The sequence below is a fragment of the Meriones unguiculatus genome, chromosome 4 (genome assembly GCF_030254825.1).
Source record: "Meriones unguiculatus strain TT.TT164.6M chromosome 4, Bangor_MerUng_6.1, whole genome shotgun sequence".
Classification (NCBI taxonomy): Eukaryota; Metazoa; Chordata; class Mammalia; order Rodentia; family Muridae; genus Meriones; species Meriones unguiculatus.
In genome coordinates, this window is record NC_083352.1 from 93,011,098 (window position 1) to 93,032,483 (window position 21,386).

Genomic DNA, 21,386 nt, shown 5'->3' on the forward strand with positions numbered 1-21,386 from the left:
GTGTGGGAGTGGGGAGCTAGCTCATTTCCACACCATTCCAGAATGTCTGTGTGACTGAGCGTGTGTCCATCCCTCTGCAACACAGACACACACACACACACACACACACACACACACACCTCAGCCCTCCAGCACTGGGATTAACAATGCCATGCCCTGATTTTTTTTTTTTTTAATATGGGTGGAACAGGCACTTCACCCTCTTCCCACAGTCTTTCCTAATGAATCTGAAACTGAGCCTCAGTTTCCCCAATTTGTAATGAGTTCTTTCTCTCTCCAGGCTTTCTTTTCTCAATCATCTGATGGCCCTGGGCAGAACTAAGTTAGATATCCATACTTGAGTGCCCAGCCAGCCAGCAACTGGTCATACTCAAGGTGGCTAGACACCCCACTGTTCATGAACAGACCGACGAGAGCACAACAGGATCCACACAGTGGAAGACTACACAGCCAATATTTTTTTAAAAGGGAAGAAAATGGGGGTGCTGATGAAGCAGTCCAGCTGGCAGAGTGCTTTGTCGAATGTGTTCATTCCCCAGCACCACAGAAGCCAGGCCTGGTGGCCCAGGCCTGTAATCTCAACACGAGGCGCATCACGACTTCAAGGACACGTTCGCCTCCACGATGAATTTGAGGCCAGCCCTGGACATATTAGGCTCTGCTGAAAAAAAAAAAAAAAACAAACATTTAAATCTGTTTGAAGGAATGAAATTCTGACCCTTCTATAAGATGGGTGGGCCCCGGGGACATTGTACTAATGGAAAGAGATCATCACAGAATACCATGGGTTCCCAGAACCCAGAAACCTACTACCTTCAGATCAAAGGGAGAGAAAGAGGAAGGTGGTGGCCAGGCAGAAGAGAGGAGCCTGGAGTTAGTGCAGGGCAGGTGTCCTGTTCCGTGTGCGGTATGAAGGTACTGGAGGGTTGGCAGTGTTGGCCGTGCCACAGTGAGGCAACACGCTACACCCCCCGCCCCCCAAACGGCTAAGACAACAAAACTGTGCATATCCCACCACAGTTTTTAAAACTTAGGTAAATTAGATCACTATGACAACAGCAAACAAATTTTCTTTTTATTTTTTTTTCTAGTTAAGTTTTTAATTACCATGTAAAGTAATAGGTTTCATTGTGGTGTTTTTGGAAATGTATGCCCTGTAGTTTGCTCATCACCAGCCCCTCATGGCCCTGCATCCTCTATTTTCTCCTCTCCCCGATTTATTCTCCAATGCTCACTCCCACCTTAACCCCACAAATGCTCTCCAGTCAGTGTAAGCAAAGCATGTGTTCGCAGGGAGCACGCAGAGGGACTCAGACGGAATGAGGAAGAAGCCCATTCTAGGTCTCCAGTGGCTTTTTCCCTAGCCTAGGACTCTCAGAAACCCCGTGAGAAGCCACCGGTCCCTTATCTCAACTATGAAGAGGAGTGGAGTGCCATCAAATATTAAAAGGGTAGAGCGACTGGCATAGTTTTCCATATAAATGACACTACTTACATATATGAAGATTGCTTTTAAAATTCAAATATAATTATTTTCTAAGAGGCATCCAGCAAACGCTGTCTCTCACCCGCGCTCTGACACCTCTGCCTGTTGGCAGACAGCCCAAAGCACTTTGTAACACACCCTCCACGTCCTCAGTGAAAAGTGATCAAAGAATTGGCAGCGAGGAAGACAGGGCAGCTCCGCGAGGGGTGGGGCCAGGCCATTGTCCCTCTCGGTGGGAACAGCTGCTTAGCGGGCCCTGGCACGGCCTGATTATCTCGGGCACACGGAAGGCTCCGGATTCTCTGGGGGCCTGCACCTTGCATTTTAGCAGACAGCTTGGTAAGGATTCGGTGTCAACCCCTTTTGAAATGTCTCCTTGACATGTGGGTGGAGACGGTGCCTGGGAATCTCATTAGGGTCCCCTGTCTCCCTCTGCCACGTCCCCCTGCCTGCTGCCAGTGGGGCTCATGGGGGCACAATGGGCTCCCCCTAAATCAGCCTAGAGAAATTGCCCTGCACGTGCAGTGCGGGTTACCTAAGCAGACCCAGGAAGCCAGCTCCTGGGTCCCGGTGGAAGGCTCATTTGTGGGTGTACGGATCTGAAGTAGGTGGCAGCAGGGCATGGGGGGGAAGGTGGCAGCAGTGAGCAGTTCTGGGTCGGTTTTTGTTTTCGTTTTGAGACAGGGTCTCCTATAGTTCTAGGCAGCCTCGAACCCACTCAAGGTAGCCAAAGCTGACCTTGAACTTCTGATCCTCCTGCCATCACCTCACAAACGATGGGATTACAGGCACACACCTCCATGTCTGGTTTAAGGGCTAATCGCAGTCAATGGTCGGAAACCAGCACCAAGCAGGTAGATTTCATATCTCAGTATGTGCTGGAGTGGAAGAGGGAGCTCTGTGCGTGGAGGGGACAACAGGGACCCTGCAGACCCATTTGATACTCCCCTATTCTTAGTCCTACCCTTCACTCTGCACTCGCTCTTCCCCATCCTTGGTTCCTTGTCTGGACTAGAAACTTAAGCCACTGGTCAGCATTAAGCCATAGTGACAGGCCTGGGCGGGAACTGAAGATCAGGGAGGACATATGCACTGTGCCAACCTGCAATGGCTCCTATGTGGCACCGCCAGGACCTGACTTAGGGCTTATGACTTTTGGAGACCCCTTTGTTTGGTCCTCTGGGTCAGTTTTCCCCAAAAGGAAATGGGTTGGTTTCCTTTCCCTGAAGGGCAGGGTAATTAGCTAGAACTGGCTGCCCAGTAGTGTGTGGGTTCAGAACAGCTTTAGCACCTCACCCTCCACCTACTGGCAGCTAAAGGGCCCCTGGTCTTGGTCTCCAGAGGCAAAGGCTGATGGAAGGAGGGCCAAGTTGCAAAATGAATATATGCATGTGTGTCTCCACACTAATCATCGGAAGGCATTTTCGAAGAGGTGAGCGGAGCGGAGCTGCGGGACCCCCATTAATGGTAACTTTATTTCAGTAATGAGATGCCAGGCTTGGAACAATCACTGTAGCTAATACGCTGTAATCACAGTGATGAAGCCTGCACGCTGGGAGGGGAGGGCGAAGCCAGGTGGGGTAGGGGTGGGGGAGGTGGGAGGGTCTCGGAACCCAGGCCACCTGACATGAAAGAAGTGACAGGAACAGGACAGAGAGGCTCTGGAGACAAGCCCCTGGAGAACAACACTCGGCTGAGAGCATCCAGGCCGGGAGGGAAGATATCCATGTGACTCCATCCTCATCTGAACCCAATCGATGAGGAGCATCCCATCTCACAAGTTCAAAGAGATGGCCAGGGGAGGAAGCGCAGTGGAACTTTCTCAGGGCTCTTACCCACCTTAGAGAGTTCTCTCTGGCAGTGATATGGACATGCAAGCATGGTGCAGAAGGGTGCCAGCACCCAAAGGTGTCAGCGGAGGGAGCGAGCGGTCGAGGTCACAGAGTCCACGCAGGCAGGGCGTTAGGGGCACAGGTAAGCTAAACCACAGCTACAACCCTGCATTAGGCTGACCTCGGCCAGCCTAGGAGAGAGGAGGGAGGGGAAGGGAGGAAGCTACCCACACAGTCCAGGTTCTAGGGGCCACGTGTTATCACAAGAAAATCAGCAATGTGCTCAGAAAGCTCCGTGGTCCCGAACTCCTTGTGACACCCCCCCCAACTCCCATTGGTGTGAGTCTAGTGGGCAGAATGAAGATCCCAGGTTCTTTGTTTTGAAGATCTGTCTTTGTTATTTTTAATTATGTATATGTGTGTGCACAGGTGTAGGCATGTGCATGTGTGTGCGTGTGTGTGTTTATACATGTGGGTATACATGCAGGCACCCACAGAGGCTAGCGGTATCAGATCCACTGGCCCTGGAGTTGCAGACAGTTGTGAGCCTCACAACAGGGTGCTGGGAATCGAACTCTGGTCCTCTCGAGGAACCACTTCTCCAACTGCAGGTTCTTGTACATCTTCGCAGTGAACTGTACAGAGACTCGTGTTAATTACAGGGAAGGAGGTAGTTTACTAAAGGGGAGAACCAGAGGGACCTGAGGTGGGACATGCCTCCCCTTGGCTGGACTCCCTGGGGGAAAGGAGTGCTGAAGATGGGTCCCCAGTGACCCTTTAAGGGTCTTTCACACAGTTCCCACCTCTCCCAAGTTCATAAATGCGTGCGTTTCTGAGCTTGCTCTTTCGGCTAAATGAAGTTCAGATGGACTAAGTCGTTCCCTGGCTCCAGCCTTTCCTAGCACTACAGCTTCCTCCGCTGTGTTTTCTGACCTCACCAACAGCCACCGTTAACTCCCGGCAGAGTCTGCTGTGTCTCCAAGAATTGTCTGCAGGGTTCCCCAAGCACTGGGGTAAGTAAAACAGTTTCTCTGCTGGGGTATAGCTCAGCGGTAAAGTGCTTGCCTAGGTTCAGTTTGAAGCACTACAACTCACATTCACACACATGTACACACACAGACATACACACTCATGCACACACACAAACACACAAACACACTCATGCACACATATACATGCACATACATGCGCACACATACACACACATACATGCATGCACACAGACACACTCACTCATACACACACATGCATGCACACACACAGCTTCCTGGGTTCTGCCCAAGCTTTCCACAGGGAAAGGCTATAGCTGTCCAAAAGCTGCCCTATCGCCATTACCACAGGTTTCTTGGTGCCTCCAGACTAGGATGGCGAGGACTTCTGTGTAAGGCACAGGACTTAGAAGATTTAGATGCAGGATCAGTGAACACATTCCACAGACCAGTCCTGCCCCAAAGCGAACCATTGTGCCCCACTAGCTGTCAGAAGGACGACCAAATTCCTACATCCAACAGCGACTGGGCCACCTCCATGCACTGAGCTCCAGTCTGCGCCCAGGAGAGAGTCAGGCCTGAATGTGGGTCACTGCCATGGTAAAGCTTGTGTCTTCCTGAAGACAGCAGGCAGAGAGGAGCACACCTGTCAGCCTAGGGCTTGAGGGGTCTAGGCCAGACAGCCTGGTGAGACCCTATGTGGGAAAGAGGAGGGAGGGAAGGAGGGAAGGAGGGAAGGAGGGAAGGAGGGAAGGAGGGAAGGAGGGAAGGAAGGAAGGAAGGAAGGAAGGAAGGAAGGAAGGAAGGACATCATGGGGGACGGGGTACAGTACAGCCTGGGGGTGCAGCACAGCAGTGAGTGGCTCTCAGCAAACCTCTCCAGGGTCCCTCTGGCCCTGGTGAGGGAAGCAGTCTGTGGGGATCCCTGGGAGAGCCTGAGAGGCTGCTGGCATTACCTAGTCAAGGGTTGGGTGCTGGTGGGAGAGTAGGAGCCGGGAAAGGAAGTGTCTTGGTTCTAGAAGGAACATCTGGGCTCCCACCTTCCCTCTGGGACAGATGACCCGGGGCAGAAAGTCCAGAGAGCCTGCAGTTCTTTCTATGGGGCTGCTGCTCATGTGTGTCCCTGAGAAGGGGACTCCTAGCCTGCTCTTCCTCCTAACCCCGTGACTCTCAAGCAGGGACAGTTAAACCCCACAGATGACAATGGGGCAGTATGTGACCTTATTTGTTGTCTAGATGGGGATGAGAGGTGGTGAGGGCATCTAGAGTTGGGAGGTGACTCTTATCTCAGGCTGTCCAGGATGCTACCAGCCATTAAGGACCATCAGGCCCAATGCCAGGTCCAGAATCCCACCCTAAACTGGGTCCTGCCCCCTGCTGGCTCCTCTCCCACCTGGCCTGGTCCTGCCACTTAAGTTAATTTAGCGGGTACTTCATCAGGCGGCTGGCTGAGGCATTCTCACTGACACATCTCGTGGTTTAGAGCCACATTAACCGCGTCTCACTGGCTCCTGACAGTGACACAGATCAGCTGCTTCTGTCTCCGCAACAACCACATAAGAAACAAGAGTGTTGAGGAGGCAATTCATTACCCAGCTGTTAAGAGCAACAGAGCTGGCGCAGAGCTCCACCTGATCGGGCTGCCAGCGAGCACTTGGCCCCGCAGGGTGATAAAACAACTGCAAGCCCCCTCCCCTACTTCCCTCCCCCACCCCCCGCCAACCTTGACACACTGGAGCCCGGCCTCCTGCATACAGGCTGCAGATCCAAGGGGCAGTGTCTATGACAACAAATGGATGGGTTAATTTGTTTCCCGCCCTGTCCCCATCAGGTATTCATACACACAGATCCAGCCACCACCTCAGAGAGCGTGGCTTTAACGCGGCAGGTGCTGAGAACCGCATGCCATGGAAGGAAATAAAAGTGATGTCATTACAGAGACACACTTATAGGGGTCGGCTTGCTTAGGAGCTAGGTTTTTCTCTGCAGGTTATTCTTGCAGACTTAGACCTCAAGTAATACAATACCACACTTCCAGGTGGTATCTTTAAGGAGAGCTAATTAGGGCTCTTGGCACTTAGAACATGAAACATTTTACCATTTTCTGAAAAGCAATTTGCCAACATTAGCTAATTAAAATACCTGGCCCTCCGCTGAGGGGGAGTGGGGAAGAGAGTGAGATCCTCATTTCTAAGCATCTGCTCCAGGGTTAAAAATCCAAATTCCTGTTGCTTCTATTTGGTCAAGGTCCTCTGAAGGCCGTTCCTTGTTGCTCTGAGAAATGTGCTCAAGAGCATTTAAGAAAAGATTCCTGCTTCCCTCACATTTGGAATCTATAACTGGAACAATATGGAAGGATCTTGAACACAGCAACTGGTCCAATAAACCAGAGGCCATCAAACCAGTCCACTAAGCTAGGGTTGAAGGCTGAATCTGGCCCTTGCCTTGTGTTTGTAAATAAAGTTTTATTGGTAAAACAACCAGACTCATTTGTTGGCACACTGACTTTCATAATTTTCAATGTTCACAAAGCTGAGAATGCATTTCCCCTTACAGAGAAAGCTTGCTGGACTAGAGTCAATGCTAAGCTGTCTGCATCTGTCTGACCATGACTTTCCAATCCAGGAAGATGTGACTTGAGGATATGATTAGATTGAAGGTAGGAAAGAGAATCTGAGAAAGAGCGAGGGTTGCCTTTATTTGAATCCCTCCATATGCACACTTAAAGCGATGGTACAGGGGACTAAGAGGCTGGGAGGGAAGAAAGTGTGTGGGCTGGCTATGTGTCTCACCTCCGTTTTCCAGCGACTCAGTTCTGAGCACCTGACTGCTTCTGGCTCATTACTCTCAAGCATAAAGTGGAACAAAGCACTGGCTTTACAGGACAGCTGGGTTTTACTAAGTTCCAAATCCTTTTGCTGCTCTATGAGGGTGCATTGGTGGCAAGCTGTGGGATGAAGGGACGAAGGATGCATCCTTTGTCAGTTGCTTTGCAAGGCTCCAGGACAGCTAGATGAATCTGTGAGAGAGGAAAAGCAGCACACAGAACCCGAAGCTGTCAAAGATGCTACAGGAATCCAATGCCACCCACAACAGGCTTGAGGTCCACCCTCTGAGGCAGTCCCCAGAATGCCGTGTGTGCCGGGGGGTGAGTATTTAGAGTCAAGAATCTCATGCAAATTGTAGTCAAGTAGCTTCTTCCTTAGGGCTGCCTGGCTGCTGAAAAAAAAAATATTGTCACTCATTCATTAAAATCACTTGGCACTCAATATGGTACACAACATGCAAGACAAGGAAATATAGAGACCGAACATCCACACTGAATCCCTGCGCTTCCAAAAACACTGTTTTAAAGAATGTAAAGGGGTAGCCATAGAAATGTAAAGGGAAGGCCCTTCAGGCCCATAGAAAATATATGCAAATCTATATAAACGTATGAGGCACTCAACTCAAAAATGAAGACATCTGGGGAGGGGAGGTTGGTGTGAGAATGTCCCCCGTAGGTTCCAGTGTTTGAACACCGAATCCCCAGTTGGTGTTGTTTGGGGGGAGGGTTAGATGAGGCAGTCTTGCAGGAGGAAGACTGCATCAACAGGGCAGGATTTGAGACTAAAAGCCTCTCTCCACTTCCAGTTTGCTCCCTCTGCTCTGTGAGATGAGCCCTCAGCTTCTGTTCCTGCCACCGTGCCTGTCAGGAGTCACTGCCAAGATGGACAACTCTTATCCCCCTGGAACCAAGGGCAACAGGAAAGTAATGACCACAGTGGTGCATGCCTGTAATCCCACCATCTGGGAGCTGAAGACAAAAGAATCAGGAATTCAAATCCAGCCCCAGACACATAGCAATTTTGAGGCCAGCCTGAGTTACAGGGAGCGACGGGATAGAATGACTTTGGAAGCCTGGAGAGTCCCCCAAAAGAGAAACATGGAGTGACTGAATTGGATCCAGCAACTGCACAGTTAAGGATTCCCAGGAAAACTGAAGACCACATGAAACCACACACAAATCTCAAAGCAACGTGATTCATAGACACCAAAAGAAAAAGAGATCCAAATATCCAACCACAGAGGAGCTCCTGAGCAAGTATTGAGGACACATTCACACAGAGTCCCAGAGGAGTCCCTGGGCTTCTGGCCTCAGTACTTCTGATGTTGGATCTAAGTTCTTGTGTGGGGGCTGGCCTGAGCCCTGGGAAATGCTGGGCAGTGGTGTGGGACCCTTTGGCAATCAAAAATCATTTTCAGAGCTGACAGGATGGTTCAGCAGGTAAAGGTGTTCGAAGCCAAGCCTGAGGAAATGAGTTCAATCCCTGGGACCCACACAGCAGAAGACCACAAACTACTGCAAGTTGTCCTCTGACCTCCACAATAACTCCATGCTACACACATGTCCACATATACATATAAAGACATAAGAAAATGCCTCCAGACATTACTGAATGCCGCAGGGGAGGGGGGTGTCAAAGTCTCCCTCTAGTTCAAACCTGGCTGGCTTAGGTCAATCCTTTCCAGGTCCCATGAGCCACCCGTAATCTTAGAATACCAAGGGAGAAGGACCCCAGATGCCACTCTGTTTACACCCTTCACAGAAGAGCACACAGGACAGGCAAGATATGCAGAGACACAGCAAATCCAGGGAAACTTAAGGAGACTGATTTCTTTGAATCTGGAGATCAGCCTGGAAGGCAGCACTTCCGAAGACTGAGCATCCGTTAGCTAGCACTGTCACAACAGCATGCCACACAGGAAGCTCTCTTCACAGTGGATGGCACCACCTTGGCAGAAGCCAGAAATACAGTGTGATCCCCCTCCCCTCCAGCGCCCTTCCCCCCACCATGCATTTGTGTCCACAAAACAGATGAGAAGACCCACTGAGCTCAGGACTGTGGATGGGAGTGCATAGGCAGCCTTTTTAGCAACATATCACACAGGGTGTGATCACAACATGCTCTCCACAGACGTCTGGAGACACACTGGATTCGGAATTCCCATCAGGCAGATGGTGTGTGTGTGACCTTGAGCCAAGAAGAAGCAGAGCACTGGTCCTCTCCCTCCTCCGAGGACCAAAAGGAGAGAGTGCTGCAGAGGAGGGGTACGTGAGCAGTCCCCTCATATTGCTCTTTGTCACCTAAGGATGGCTAGGAAGATCCACCCATGTTTTGTCCTGGGGAGAAAAGAGGCTGAGAAGGGGGTGGCAAGGGACAGTAAGAAGCTCGTTGCCAGCAGCAGACCTGTTTTCTTCTTTTTCCCTGAGGATCCTGGGCCCTAAAAATGCCAGGTCCGGGAATGAGTCCTGGTTTGCTGTCCCACCAGATGGCTCTCTACCCACAGTCATTGTTTTGGGGGTATCCTGAGTCGCAATCAATACCAGGCACACACTGGGAATGGAAAACCCATGCAGCTGGTGCCACCAAGTGGCACAGTCAGCAACTGTCAGCATGCAAGCCACCAGCCACCAAGCAAGCGCTCAGCTCAGCTGTATCGGCTGCAGCCAAAAGAAAAGGCCCTTAAGGTCATGCCTGACTCACTCTGTGGTCCCCCACAATGCTAAATCAGGTCAGCGAGCTTATTTGTGTCAAATAAATCAACCGAGCCAACTGGTGAGCTGCCTTGAGACTATTTGTCTTGGGCTAGCGCTAAGCACAGACTGCAGGCAGGTTTGGATGCTGTGGAGGGAGCCCAACGAGCTTGACCTGGAGGGCTGTCCGGATCCACGCCCTCCAGTAAAACGTGTGTTCAGCATGGGGGAGGGCGGAGCTGCGAGTGCTTACTGGAGACAGCACAGCATCACACAGAGGCTGCTAGGGAATGCTGAAGGACACTTAAGGGACACCTTCACACGCTGGAGTCCCCAAGCCTTAAAATACAAAAACAAAAAACCACAATGTGGATGGGGGTAGGATATGGGCTGTCCCAAGCATGGGTCCTCTTTCCCCATGCTTCCCATTCTGGAAGATCATGATCCATGGAGCCTTCCCCGGGCCTTTTTTATTTCCATCCTTTTAAAGATCTATTTAATTTGTATGGTGTTTTGTGTTTGTGCATTCCTGGTTCACGGAAGACAGGAGAGGGCATCGGCTGCCAGTGCTGTTACAGATCCTTATGAGCCATTACGTGGGAGCTGTGAATCGAATCCAGGTCCTCTGGAAGAGCAGCAGGTCCTCCTAACTGATGAGCCATCACACCCATCCCACTTCTCATTCTTTTATGTCTGCTTTTAGTGATTTCTCCCCCCCCCCCCCCCACGAACCAACATGCCCAAGAGCTCTGGAGTGCCTGACATCTCTCTTAACATTCCCTGGACAATTGTGCCTACTCCGCAGAGATGCTCCACACGCTCAGCTCTGGCTTTGGAGAATGCCTGAAATTTATCTGTGAAATACAAAAATACTTCTTTCCCCGCTGGGTAAAATCAGATGAGGAGAAAGGGTGACGAATGCAGAGCCAACAGGACGGCCGTTACAAAGGGCTGTAGCCTCTCACTTCTCCGGGCTGGACCATCTGAGTGGAAGGTCTGGGAGGAGTCAGCAGTGAATGGGTAAAGTCAGTCTGCCAGCAACATGGCAGTGTGACTCTATTTTTATTTATACACACACATAAAATACACATTTAGACGCAAATGCTACCCTTTGGGGACTAGGAACCTAAAGGGCCCAATTTCATTTTGAAGGCTTGTTTTTAGGATTTCCTCTTTATAAGAGACATGAGAAGCAGCCCTTCCCAGGGAAGCCCTGCTTAGGAAATACAACATGCTCTGGGCATCTCCGCTCAAGGCCACGGAGTATCTCAGTGCTGAGTGAAAAGAGTCTGCGCACACACAGCTCTGGGCATCCCAACCAAAAGGTAGCTTTGCTTACACTTACACAGGAGTTCGAAGGCTGTTTCTATAGGCGCAGGGCAGCACACATGACAAGCACATGGTACCCAAGAAAATCAGAGAAGGAAGTTGAAGAAAACTTTAGTCCAGGTTTGATCTGTCTTCAGGATGCCTCGGAGAGGGGTTGCTTTGAGGTCAACTGGGGTCCCTGTGTCTAGTGTCCACCTCCTCTGTGCAAAATACAGTATACACAGAGCAATGAAGAGATAAGGTTCTGGCCATGTTTAGCTCGTCAGAGCCAGGATGTGGAATCCATAAATGTGTTAGCTTCCACTCTGGTTGGCAATGAGAATGAGAAACCAAAGCCAGAAAGTCAATTTTACCCAAGTTCATGAATGCCCAGGCTCTTGTGAGGTGGGTCAGGATGCTGGCCACAGACTTCATTCCACTGCTCTACTCTCACACAGTACACAACTGCACAAACACACACACACATATACACACACTCACACACGGCCAATGCATGACACGTGCCTAGAGCAAAACACAGATCATCACATTTGTCATCCAAACCACCAACACCTAAGAAAGAAAATATTTTATTAAACCTTAAAAAAACAACTGTGTGAAAAAAAAAAAACAAAAAACAAAAAACAAAACAACAACTGTGTGTGTGTGTTTCAGCACGTTTCAACATGAAGCCCAAGCTATCCTTGGACTTGGATTTCTCCTGCCCAGCCTTCTGAGTGCCAGCAACTAAACCTCTGTGTTCCATTCACACAGGGCAGGACAAACACGTGTGTGGTGCTCACACATACACACACACACACACACACACACACACACACACACACGCTCCTATCTTCTTAGAACAAGCATGGCCAGTGGTCTAGAACCAGAGTTGTCCATGACACACGGCTCCAGGTCATCTGGGCGTGCTCTGACCACAGGCTTACACTCTGGACCGCACAGAACAGCCGGTCTCTAGTTCTGCTGTTTAATCCCTTTGGCCCTATGGGTTCAGAGAAATGTACAGTCTTGATAGCTGCAACCACATGCGCACTGAAACATCTGAACAGCTGCTCTTCCTGTTTTAACTGGCGAGTTGATTTGTTGTTGGTTATTGTTCAGAGCCAAGGTCTCATTTTGTGGAGCCCAGGTTGAGCTCAAGTGCACAATCCTCCTGCCTCAGCCTCCCCAATGTTGGGATTACAGCCCCCACATTCTGCTAGACCTGTTTCTTTATCTTAAAGGCTGTGGCTTGTGTTTCTTAGTCCTGAACTCTCACAGGGAATGGCCTAGGCCTGCTTAGATGGCTGCTGGGGTTCAGCTGGGAGTCAAGAGTTGGTGGCATAGACGTAACCACTGGTGGTGAACCAAACCACCTTCTACCATTCACATCTTTGAAAATGGACTGGACAAGGGATGCTGCAGACATGCAACTGTGAGAAAGTGGCAACGCTGGTACCCACAGCTGCACTTACACCACGACAAACTGTGTCTAAAAACGCGCAGAAAGAACCTTGCCTGGAAGGTGACACATTGGCAAGAGACGTCCTTAAAAAACTGGGAAGAAAATTGTCCTGGTAGCTAGGTTTTCTTTAGGCTCAGTTCGTTCTTATCTTGCATTCACACTATGCCTTCTTAAACAGAATGAACCCCCAGGAGCCTGCAGGGACAGCTCCGCTCTCACCCTACCCCCACTCCACCGACAGCTCACAGACTTCCAGCTCATTCTGCAGACAACTGTCCACCGGGTGGACGGTGAGCTCACTAAGGACACCGTGCGTGCACGGTGCCTTGAGGCAGGAATGTGCTGTTATGCTGGCATGTCCTGTGGGGATCACAGCGTAATTTAATCAGCACTTGAGCACGGGATTTCTCTGGGGCGGGGAGATAATGAAGTCGGTGCTTAGTGCTGGCAGTCTGTTCAGCCTAGGGCACGGCCGTGACTTGGAGCTGGGCTGTTACCTCGGCACTGCCAATATGCGTGGCCTGACTGCCCTCGGCACCGTGGACCAGGGAGCAGCAACTGCAGACGCCCAGCCCATTAGGGACAAGTGGTGCCTTTCCTAGTCCAGCTTCGGATAGTATCTCCAGACACTGCCAAATGTCCCTTGAGGGCCAGGGATTGGAGAAGGGACTGGCCCTGTGTTACAAAGCATTGCCCGAACTCTATTAGAGAGATGGGTTTGTGAATGTGAGTTAATTGCCTGAGTGTCACATGAGGGACAGTTAATCAAGAAGAGGCTGAGGTTTAAAACCCCAGGAGTCGAAGGGTAGATGATGGAGAGTTTGAGGCTAGCCTGGGATATAGAGAGACCCTGACTCAAAGGCAAAAGACATGAGGGGAAGAGAGGAAAGGAGAGCAAGAGAGATATATAATTATTTCAGGCTTCATTCATTTCAAAATGCTCTGTAGTAAAAAATGGGAAGAAAATACATGGCCAATCAAGACACAGAGTGGGGTTTGGCTCAGTGTGAGTTATTACACACAACTAATAGCACACGTGTACATTATCATTTAACTCACAGATACACACTTAGGACCAGCAAGTTGACTCCATGGGCACTGCCTCCAGGACAGACCTGAGTTCCATGCCAGAATCCACAATGGTGCAAAAGAGAACCAACTCCCAAAAGTTGTCCTCTGACCTAAACCATGGTTCCCATGTGTCCCCCACGATAACAAAACGTAATTTTAAAAAGAGATTTATTTTTACTATCTTATTTGCAAGTATGTGTGGTATCTGTGTGAATGTATGTCGCATGTTTGGGTGCCTGTGGAGGCCAGAAGAGGTCACAAATCCCATCAGTTGTGAGCCTCCCAACATGGATGCTGGGAACTGAAGCCAGGTCCTCTGGAAGAGCAGTAAGCACTCTTAAGCACCGAGGCAACTTCCCCTTCACCTTGAATATTTGAAGTTAAAAAAAAGATCCTCTTTATAACCCAGACTCAACGTCCAATACAAGCTGACACACACAGGACTATGATCTTTAAAATAAATACAGACTGGAACACTGAACTCTTAGGAAGCAGCTTAGGACCTGATTGACATGTGGCTCACTGGAATGGACTGACAGGCACGTCCCGCGGTGGAGAAGTGGCTGCAGGAGCTGAGGTGAACAAGCGCGTGTAACAGCGGACACCAACACATGCTCTGTAGCAGCCAACCACCCCCACGGAAGAAGCCAGACCAACAGGTCACTAACAGTGTCACACTGAGGCCATGAAGGCTGTCACACAGGCCTGCAGATAACAAACCCACTGGCAGTGTTTTCCAGGGGGAAGCACACCCTAGGTGCGTGGTTTCTGTTTTTATCTTAACTGGAAAGTCACAGAGGGAGAGGAAAATAGCTGGTGCTTATCTCTAGACTGGGTGACTTTTGGGCTATTATTTTATCGTTAGTGTTGGGTCCAAAAAACAAAAACAAACAAACTCTTGCACTATAGCCTCTGATTCTAGGAACCCCATCAAGGGAGCTGAAAACCAGCTCTGCAAGGAAGGTGAGGCAGGGTTCTCCACTGGCCAGTGACAAACACAAACACAAACACACACACACCCCTAACTGATTAAAGTACAAACCCCACATTCCGCAGCCACGGCCAATGGAAAGTGACGTTTGTGTTACAGACTGAGTGGATGCAGACGCTGCTGCTCTCCCGTCTGGGATAACTGAAGGCCACCCATTCTTAGGGCAGAGGGTGTGGAGGCGATTCTGCACAGGAGGACAATGGGGCAGGACTCGAGATGAAGTTCTTGTGTGGGTTTGATCGTTCAGTCGTGGCTGGAACTCGGGAGGGCCTCTTGCTATCTCCTCATCTACCTAGTGGAACTCCAGCAAACCGCACTCTGGACCGCAGTGGCGCAGACTGTACACACTCACAGAGTGCACGCGACGTGCCTTCCCAGTGCCAGGTCAGGGAGCGTCGGCAACACGCCAGGCCGTCCACATCGAATGTGTGTCACACAAACGGAGACACACACAGTGACTCAGGGCAGAGACCAATCATCATCAATGCCGACCAAGTCTAGACTAGTATCAAAAGCTGGCATGTGCCTATAATCCCAGCAGCTGGCAGGTGCAGACAGCAGAGTCAGAAGTTCAAGGCTGCTGTCAAACATATACCGAGTTGGAGGCCAGCCTGGGCTATGGAAACCCTGTCCTAAAAAATGACAAAAAAAAAACAAACAAAAAAAGTTACCAGAAAGAATGAGTATGCCAGAACATGCCAGAACATTCCAATATGTGCCAGATTTCATGAAGCTTGAATCAACATACTGAAAAAGTCCAGAGCAAACAGCACAGAATCTAACACTAAAAGTTGATTCCCTGGCCAGGGCCACGGCTCAGCAGCAGAAAGTTTGCTAATCACACACCACGTCCTGGGTTGGATCCCAACACGGCAAGACAAAACGAGAAGACAACTGCCCGGCAGTCTGTCCTCCCTCCTGTAGAGATGACAGAAGACAATTCAGGAGGAGGAAGCAGGAGGGAGCTGAAGGACAGGCGCACACAGCTGGGAGTCAAGTCTCCAGGAGGCCGCTGACAGGAAATCTTGAGACTCATGGCCGGTCCCAGGCCAACCTGGTCCAAAATCACAAAACATCATGTCCTACCCTAAGGGGTGGCAAGGGGTCTGGGGAGAAGTGTTTGTTAATGGGCGGCCTGGTGGCCTGAAAACAAAATGGGAGCATTGGGGGGGGGGGGCGGGGGTGTGTGTCTTGACCTTAGGCTTAAACCTCCATGTCAGTTACTGGTGACAGCTGCCCACCCCTGTAAGCACTGGACGTGGACCTGCTTCTGGGATGCTCTCTTAGCCATGGCAACCACATACATCTCCCACTAGGCTGGAGTAAGAACTTGGAGTTTTTTTCCTTATGCACTACAGGGAGAACAAGTGTTTGCCTCTGACACACAGCCAGGAGCGGAGAGAAGAAAAGAATGAATGATGCTGCGAATGCACACATTCGTCTGTCCCCCACTGGCTTCTGCGACAGACAAGGGACAGGATCCCCCACCTCAAGGCTGAGGAGTTTCAACATGACACGGCGATGGCAAACTCTACTGGGATAGTCAGGCAGAGGTTCAGGCTTCTGACCATCATTTCAGGTATATGAGAACACCCAGGCAACTCTGTGAAGACTCAGGGGGGACCAGCACCTCCTTGAGGGCCTATGCACCCCTGAATGTTGGCATATGGATACGAGGACTGCTGGTCAAAGGTTAAAACAGAACCAAAAATAAGTCCCTACACCCTCACCCCTGCAGGCAAACCCATCTGGTGCAGGAGAGACGTCACTAGTGGCACTCAGGAACCAGGGCAACTGTGGCCTCCTCGAGTGCATTCAGCTGGACAGGCAAAGGTGTGCTGTGAAAACACTGCACCATCCACTCTCTGGAAAGTCAATAAATAACTACAACGAAGGATCAAACAGAAGCAAGCACCGGCCCCTGACCAGCGGTCCCAGTGGTCCCAGGGCCTCGTCCAGCCTCCTCTACAGAACAGCTCTGTCCATCCGCTCCAGCTGGCGGTGAGGGAGCCTGAGACCCCCGATGCCACAAGACACGGTCAAAGCCAAGGATCCCTGTGTGGCTTTCTCCTTCCCGATCTCACGTGGACCACACTGGTTCTGTGTGTGTCCGTCAGGCCTCACTCGGGGAAGAGTTCAGGTGGGCTCTCTCCGTAGCAGTACTTGGCTATGGGGTCACGGTATGTGTTCTCGTGCTGCACGCTCTGTCGGTGAAGGGAGACAGGAGCACGTTAGGAAGGGTCAGCTGCAGTGACAGCCACACACTCCCGCCCACTCCACCTCCAGGGTGCCTAGGGATTTCGAGGAACTTTCTAGAATGGAGTAAGATTCATTGTGCTGAGTGCCATGGAAACAGGACATCACCGAGTCCTTTCTTCTTTTGTCGACGACGGAGCATTTAAAAAACCTGGCTGCGAGCTGGGCGTTCTGAGGCTACTTTTCAATCCATCCAAAATACGGCCTAGGGATACGGCGCAGCTGGCAGAGTGCTTGCTTAGTCATGAAGCCTTGGGTTTGACCCCCGGCGCCTCATAAAACTGGGTGCAGTGGTGCACATTTGAGATCTTCTCAGCAGCACAGTGCGCAACCTGGCTACCTGAGATCCCCACTCAAACAACAAAACAAGGGCAGGCGACACAGCACTGGCTTCCAAGCCGGAGGACCTCAGCTTTATCTCCGGGACCCACATGGGAGAAGGAGAAGTGAACTGTGCAAACGGTCCTCTGACCTCCACATGCGTGTGGCGGCATGCCCTCACACAGGCACAATAATAAACAGGGAGAGAACACAGACAAAACAAACCTGAAACAGACGGTGACCTAGTGGGATTGTCACCTGACCCTGTGGTCAGAGAGACCCAGTCCCTGGTGAGGAGCCCTGACAAGGGACGAAGGAGACTGAGTTCCCGTGTGTAAGCCAGGCACCTTCACGAAGAGCCCCTCTGGCTGGGCACAGCAAGTGAAGTTAGCCCAGACAATCCCCTCCCCCGAACCCCGATGGTGGATTTTCCAGCAACTTCTTGCCATACCAGCAATTTGCGTTTTTGGCTGGTCTAGAGCTCATTAATTAGCCTCTAACTGAAGCTATGCACCATATCAATTCTGCTTAACAGACTTGCAGCCCGGACTCTGGGCACAAGAACCAAGTGGCCATTGAGAACTGTCTCAATGTGCCGGAGATAACTTCCGGCTGTGTCAGCTAGAGGAAGCTACTGTACCAGTTCCCCTTTTCCAGCGTTAGCAGCCGGGAAGAGCGAGGGCATCAGCTCAGTCTCCTCATACTTCCCTTCATGTGTGAGTCTTCCGTCACACTTCCTCACACTTCACCTGGGAAGCTCTCATCAAGACCAGTGGGACTGCACATGCTCAGAGCTCCCTCTATCCCGACCCAGGATCTTCTCAGGTAAACCAGAGATGAAAAAAGGGATTAGCAAACACAAACCCAAAGTTTACAGTGTGCCGGACACAGACATGAGCCGGTTATCGCAGAGGAGTGTGCTTGTGTAACAGACACATGTGGTCCAGCCACAAAGGTGGGGAACTTAGGCAGGCAACATGGCGTAGCATGGAAAGGCGCTTGCCGCCAAGGCAGGGGACCTGAGCTTCATCCTCAGGACCCACGTGGTGTAGGGAGAGAACTGACCCTTATAACTTGTCTTGACTTGTATCGGTATCCCTGAGCCCAGGATAAATGTAAAAGGGAAAATTAATGAAGGTGGGGGCAGAGGCCCTCCAGGACACACCGTGGCCGGCAGGTGCATGCCAGGAGAGCAGAGAGCTCCAGGGTAGGCAGTTTATCCATGTGCTCCAAACCTACCTCCTATCCCTTTGGATGCTGAAGCAAACCACAGCTGTACCCCAGAACAAGTGACAGCCTTCTCTCAATGACTGGTGCTGGATCTTTATATTTCAACCCCCAATAACAGCAGAACACAGTGTCAATGAAGGCCCTTTCCACCCTGGCTCTGCACGGAATGACTGGCTAGAGTTCTCCAGCTCTGACTCCCTCCTTTCTCCCCAGCAGCACTTCTGACCTGGGACGAGGTTCTGCATTTAGCCAAACATAGTTCGAAGTGGTCTTCAACTGCCATGAAGAGGTTCTGGAAGGCCATAGCTGCCCGGTTGAGGAAGCGCTCCAGTAGAAGTTGCTATGGAAACAAGGTATTCAGTACTGGTAGGAACTGCTGGCCAAGCTGGCCCACGGGGAGGTCAGAGGGAGGGTAAGAGGGAGCCGAGTTTCTCATTCACCAGATACCTGTAAGCAATAGCATGGTCCTCTCTGCAAAGTGAGTCAGGGCCCAGCTCCTCTCTTGGGAGAGGCCTCTGCACCCACAGAGCACCGCAGGAGGTGCCTAGCCTCCCCCCAAAGGGCACAGGAGACAAGGGAGAGGCAGCTGGAGCCTGTACCTTGCTGGGCTGCAGACAGCAGGAAACGCAGTGCTCATAGGCTCCACAGCAGCCGTTGGCCAGACATCCATCACAGCAGTACTGCTTTGTGCTGGGGACACTGACATCGCAGCAGCCATTCGCCAGCAGGTCCTTCCTCTCGCAGACATAGCCTGAAAACCAGACACAAAGCTCAGCGGAAGCTAGCAACCTGGCCACCCTCTGGGGGTGAAGAACCAAATGCCCGGGAAGAAGGGGGACAGCTGCCGGGGCACCCTCAGCACCAGGACTAGAAGTGGACACAAGGGTTGGCTTCGCCTGGGCGGAGGAAGATGGGAAGTCGGACTACTCAGTCATTGCTCCACATTGTCATCACGCTCAGCCACTTTCAGTGAGCTCATCACCATGCCAACACTCATATGGTAGAGGTGTTAACACAGGCAAGCAATCTTTTACCTGGGCCTCTTTAAAAAAAAAAAAAAAAGTCAAAACAGGAAACAGCAAGGCACCCATTCACAAAAAAAGCGAGCGCTCTGTGGATTTAAAAGGCAAGCACACAGCTTCTGATGTGCTTTACATGCTTGTTGCTGTTGTGGAAATTTGAAGGGGCTGTTAAAATAGGAAGCCATAGTCCACCTTCGTTAACTCTGCTGCCAGTGTTTGTACCCAAACCTGGCTGTACACAACCACCTTCTACGTTGTTTTAGGAATGGAGTTCGCAAACCCTCAAGCAAGAGAAAAACCCAATTTGCCCCACAGCTGAGAAACACCATGGCGCAGAAGCACATCCAGTGTCAACTAGGCCTTCTCACTGGGACTGCTTTACTGCTCAGGGCCTCTGGGCACAGCTCCTGCACCCTTTGGGGAGCAGGTCAGAAGACTCTAGGTCTAAGTCCATGAGGGCCACCGCCCAACCCCAGACATGCTCCCAGTGGCCAGTCAGGCCCTCAGGTGTGCCAGGGGCTCTTGGATATGTGGGGGGGGGGGCTCTCAGGTGTATGCAGGGACCCTTAGGTATTTGAGTGGACCCTCAGGTATGTGCTAGGACCATTGTGTGTGTGTATACCCTTAGGAGTGTGTGTGTGTGTGGGGGGGGCAGGTATTCACAGGAGCCCGCAGGTCTGTGTGTGCGTGCGTGTGTGTGGACCCTCAGGTTAAGTGTGTGGTCCCTCGGGTGTGTGTACAGGGGCCCGTGGGTGTGCGTGGGGGCCTGCAGGTGTCTGTGGGGGTGCGCAGGCGTGCAGCGGCTGTTCCCAGCCAGCCCGCCTCAGTGCCCGGCTCTGTCCTCAGAGAATGAGGCTGGTGGAGGAGAACTTGTTTTCAGAGCTGCTCTGGAAAACAAGAGCAGGCAGCAGCAGGCTGAACACTGACAATAGGGACACTAGAGGGCCCTCACTCAATACTTGGGAGACCGGGAGAGAACCATTCCCTGCCACCTGGGAGCTGGCAGCTCCTGTTTTGTTTCTGCTTCTGTGTCTCCCGAGTGAAGAGATACACATTCTGATGTCCTAGTAAATGCTTCCTTCCCAGCTGCCCCCACCCACGCTGTTGACAAGGATGCTAAATGGAATTCCCAGAGAGCCAGCACATTCCCCAGGATTCTACCCGGGATGATAAACAACACGGCAAGTCTCTGTTATCAAGAAGACGGACAATACCACGCACCCCAAATGCCACCTGTTGGCACACCTGTCCTTTCCTTTGGAAAGCTGTAAATTAACACTTCAGGCCCCTTTCTTTCCACTGCCAACTCCCAGCTCTTGGCCTTGAACTCTGGTGTTCACCAGTCAGTGACTGGGTCTAACTTCTGGGGAGAAAAAACTCACGTAGGCCTCTCACTGTGTATCATACACCACACAAAAGTTACCTTTTTACCCTTTCAACAGATATGTGTGTGTACATGGGAGTGCAGAGTCCCGCAGAAGCCAGAGCAGGGCCTTGGATCTCTGGGAGCTGAACTTACAGGCAGTTAGTGAGCTGCCTTTGCTGGATGCTGAGAATCGCAACCAAGTCCTCCTGTAAAAGCACCCATTGCTCTTGGCTCACCCATTTCTCCAACCCCTTCTTTTTGTTGATAATTAAAAAAACACAAGAGCTGTGCATAAAACTGGGGCACCCTAGACTGGGTAGTGGTGGCACCCACCTTCAATCCCAGCACCCGGGAGGCAGAGGCAGGTGGATCTGTGAGTTCAAGGCCAACCTGGTCTGCAGAGCGAGTTCCAGGACAGCCAGGGGTACATGGGAAACCCTGTGGTGCTTCTCAGCTCTGCGATGTTGTTCTCCCCAAGTCCTGGGAGACCAGGGCCAGCAAATGTGTTGGTCTTGCCTGGGAAATTAACTT

The 21,386-nt window shown here is 51.2% G+C and overlaps 1 protein-coding gene across 3 annotated transcripts in view; it reads right to left on the reverse strand.

Moving 5' to 3' along the window:
* Window positions 1-453: 453 nt before the first annotated feature.
* Spring1 (SREBF pathway regulator in golgi 1) overlaps window positions 454-21,386 on the reverse strand; it is a 32,120-nt gene continuing 11,187 nt past the window's right edge. The window contains exons 3-5 of one of the 3 annotated variants that reach the window (XM_060382526.1): window positions 19,067-19,218; window positions 18,694-18,807; window positions 454-661 (exon numbers count right to left, since the gene is read on the reverse strand). In XM_060382526.1, coding sequence (XP_060238509.1) covers window positions 602-661; window positions 18,694-18,807; window positions 19,067-19,218 — 326 coding nt within the window. In that variant the 3' untranslated portion in view covers window positions 454-601. The other 2 variants (XM_021642637.2, XM_060382525.1) reach the window with 2 other exon arrangements.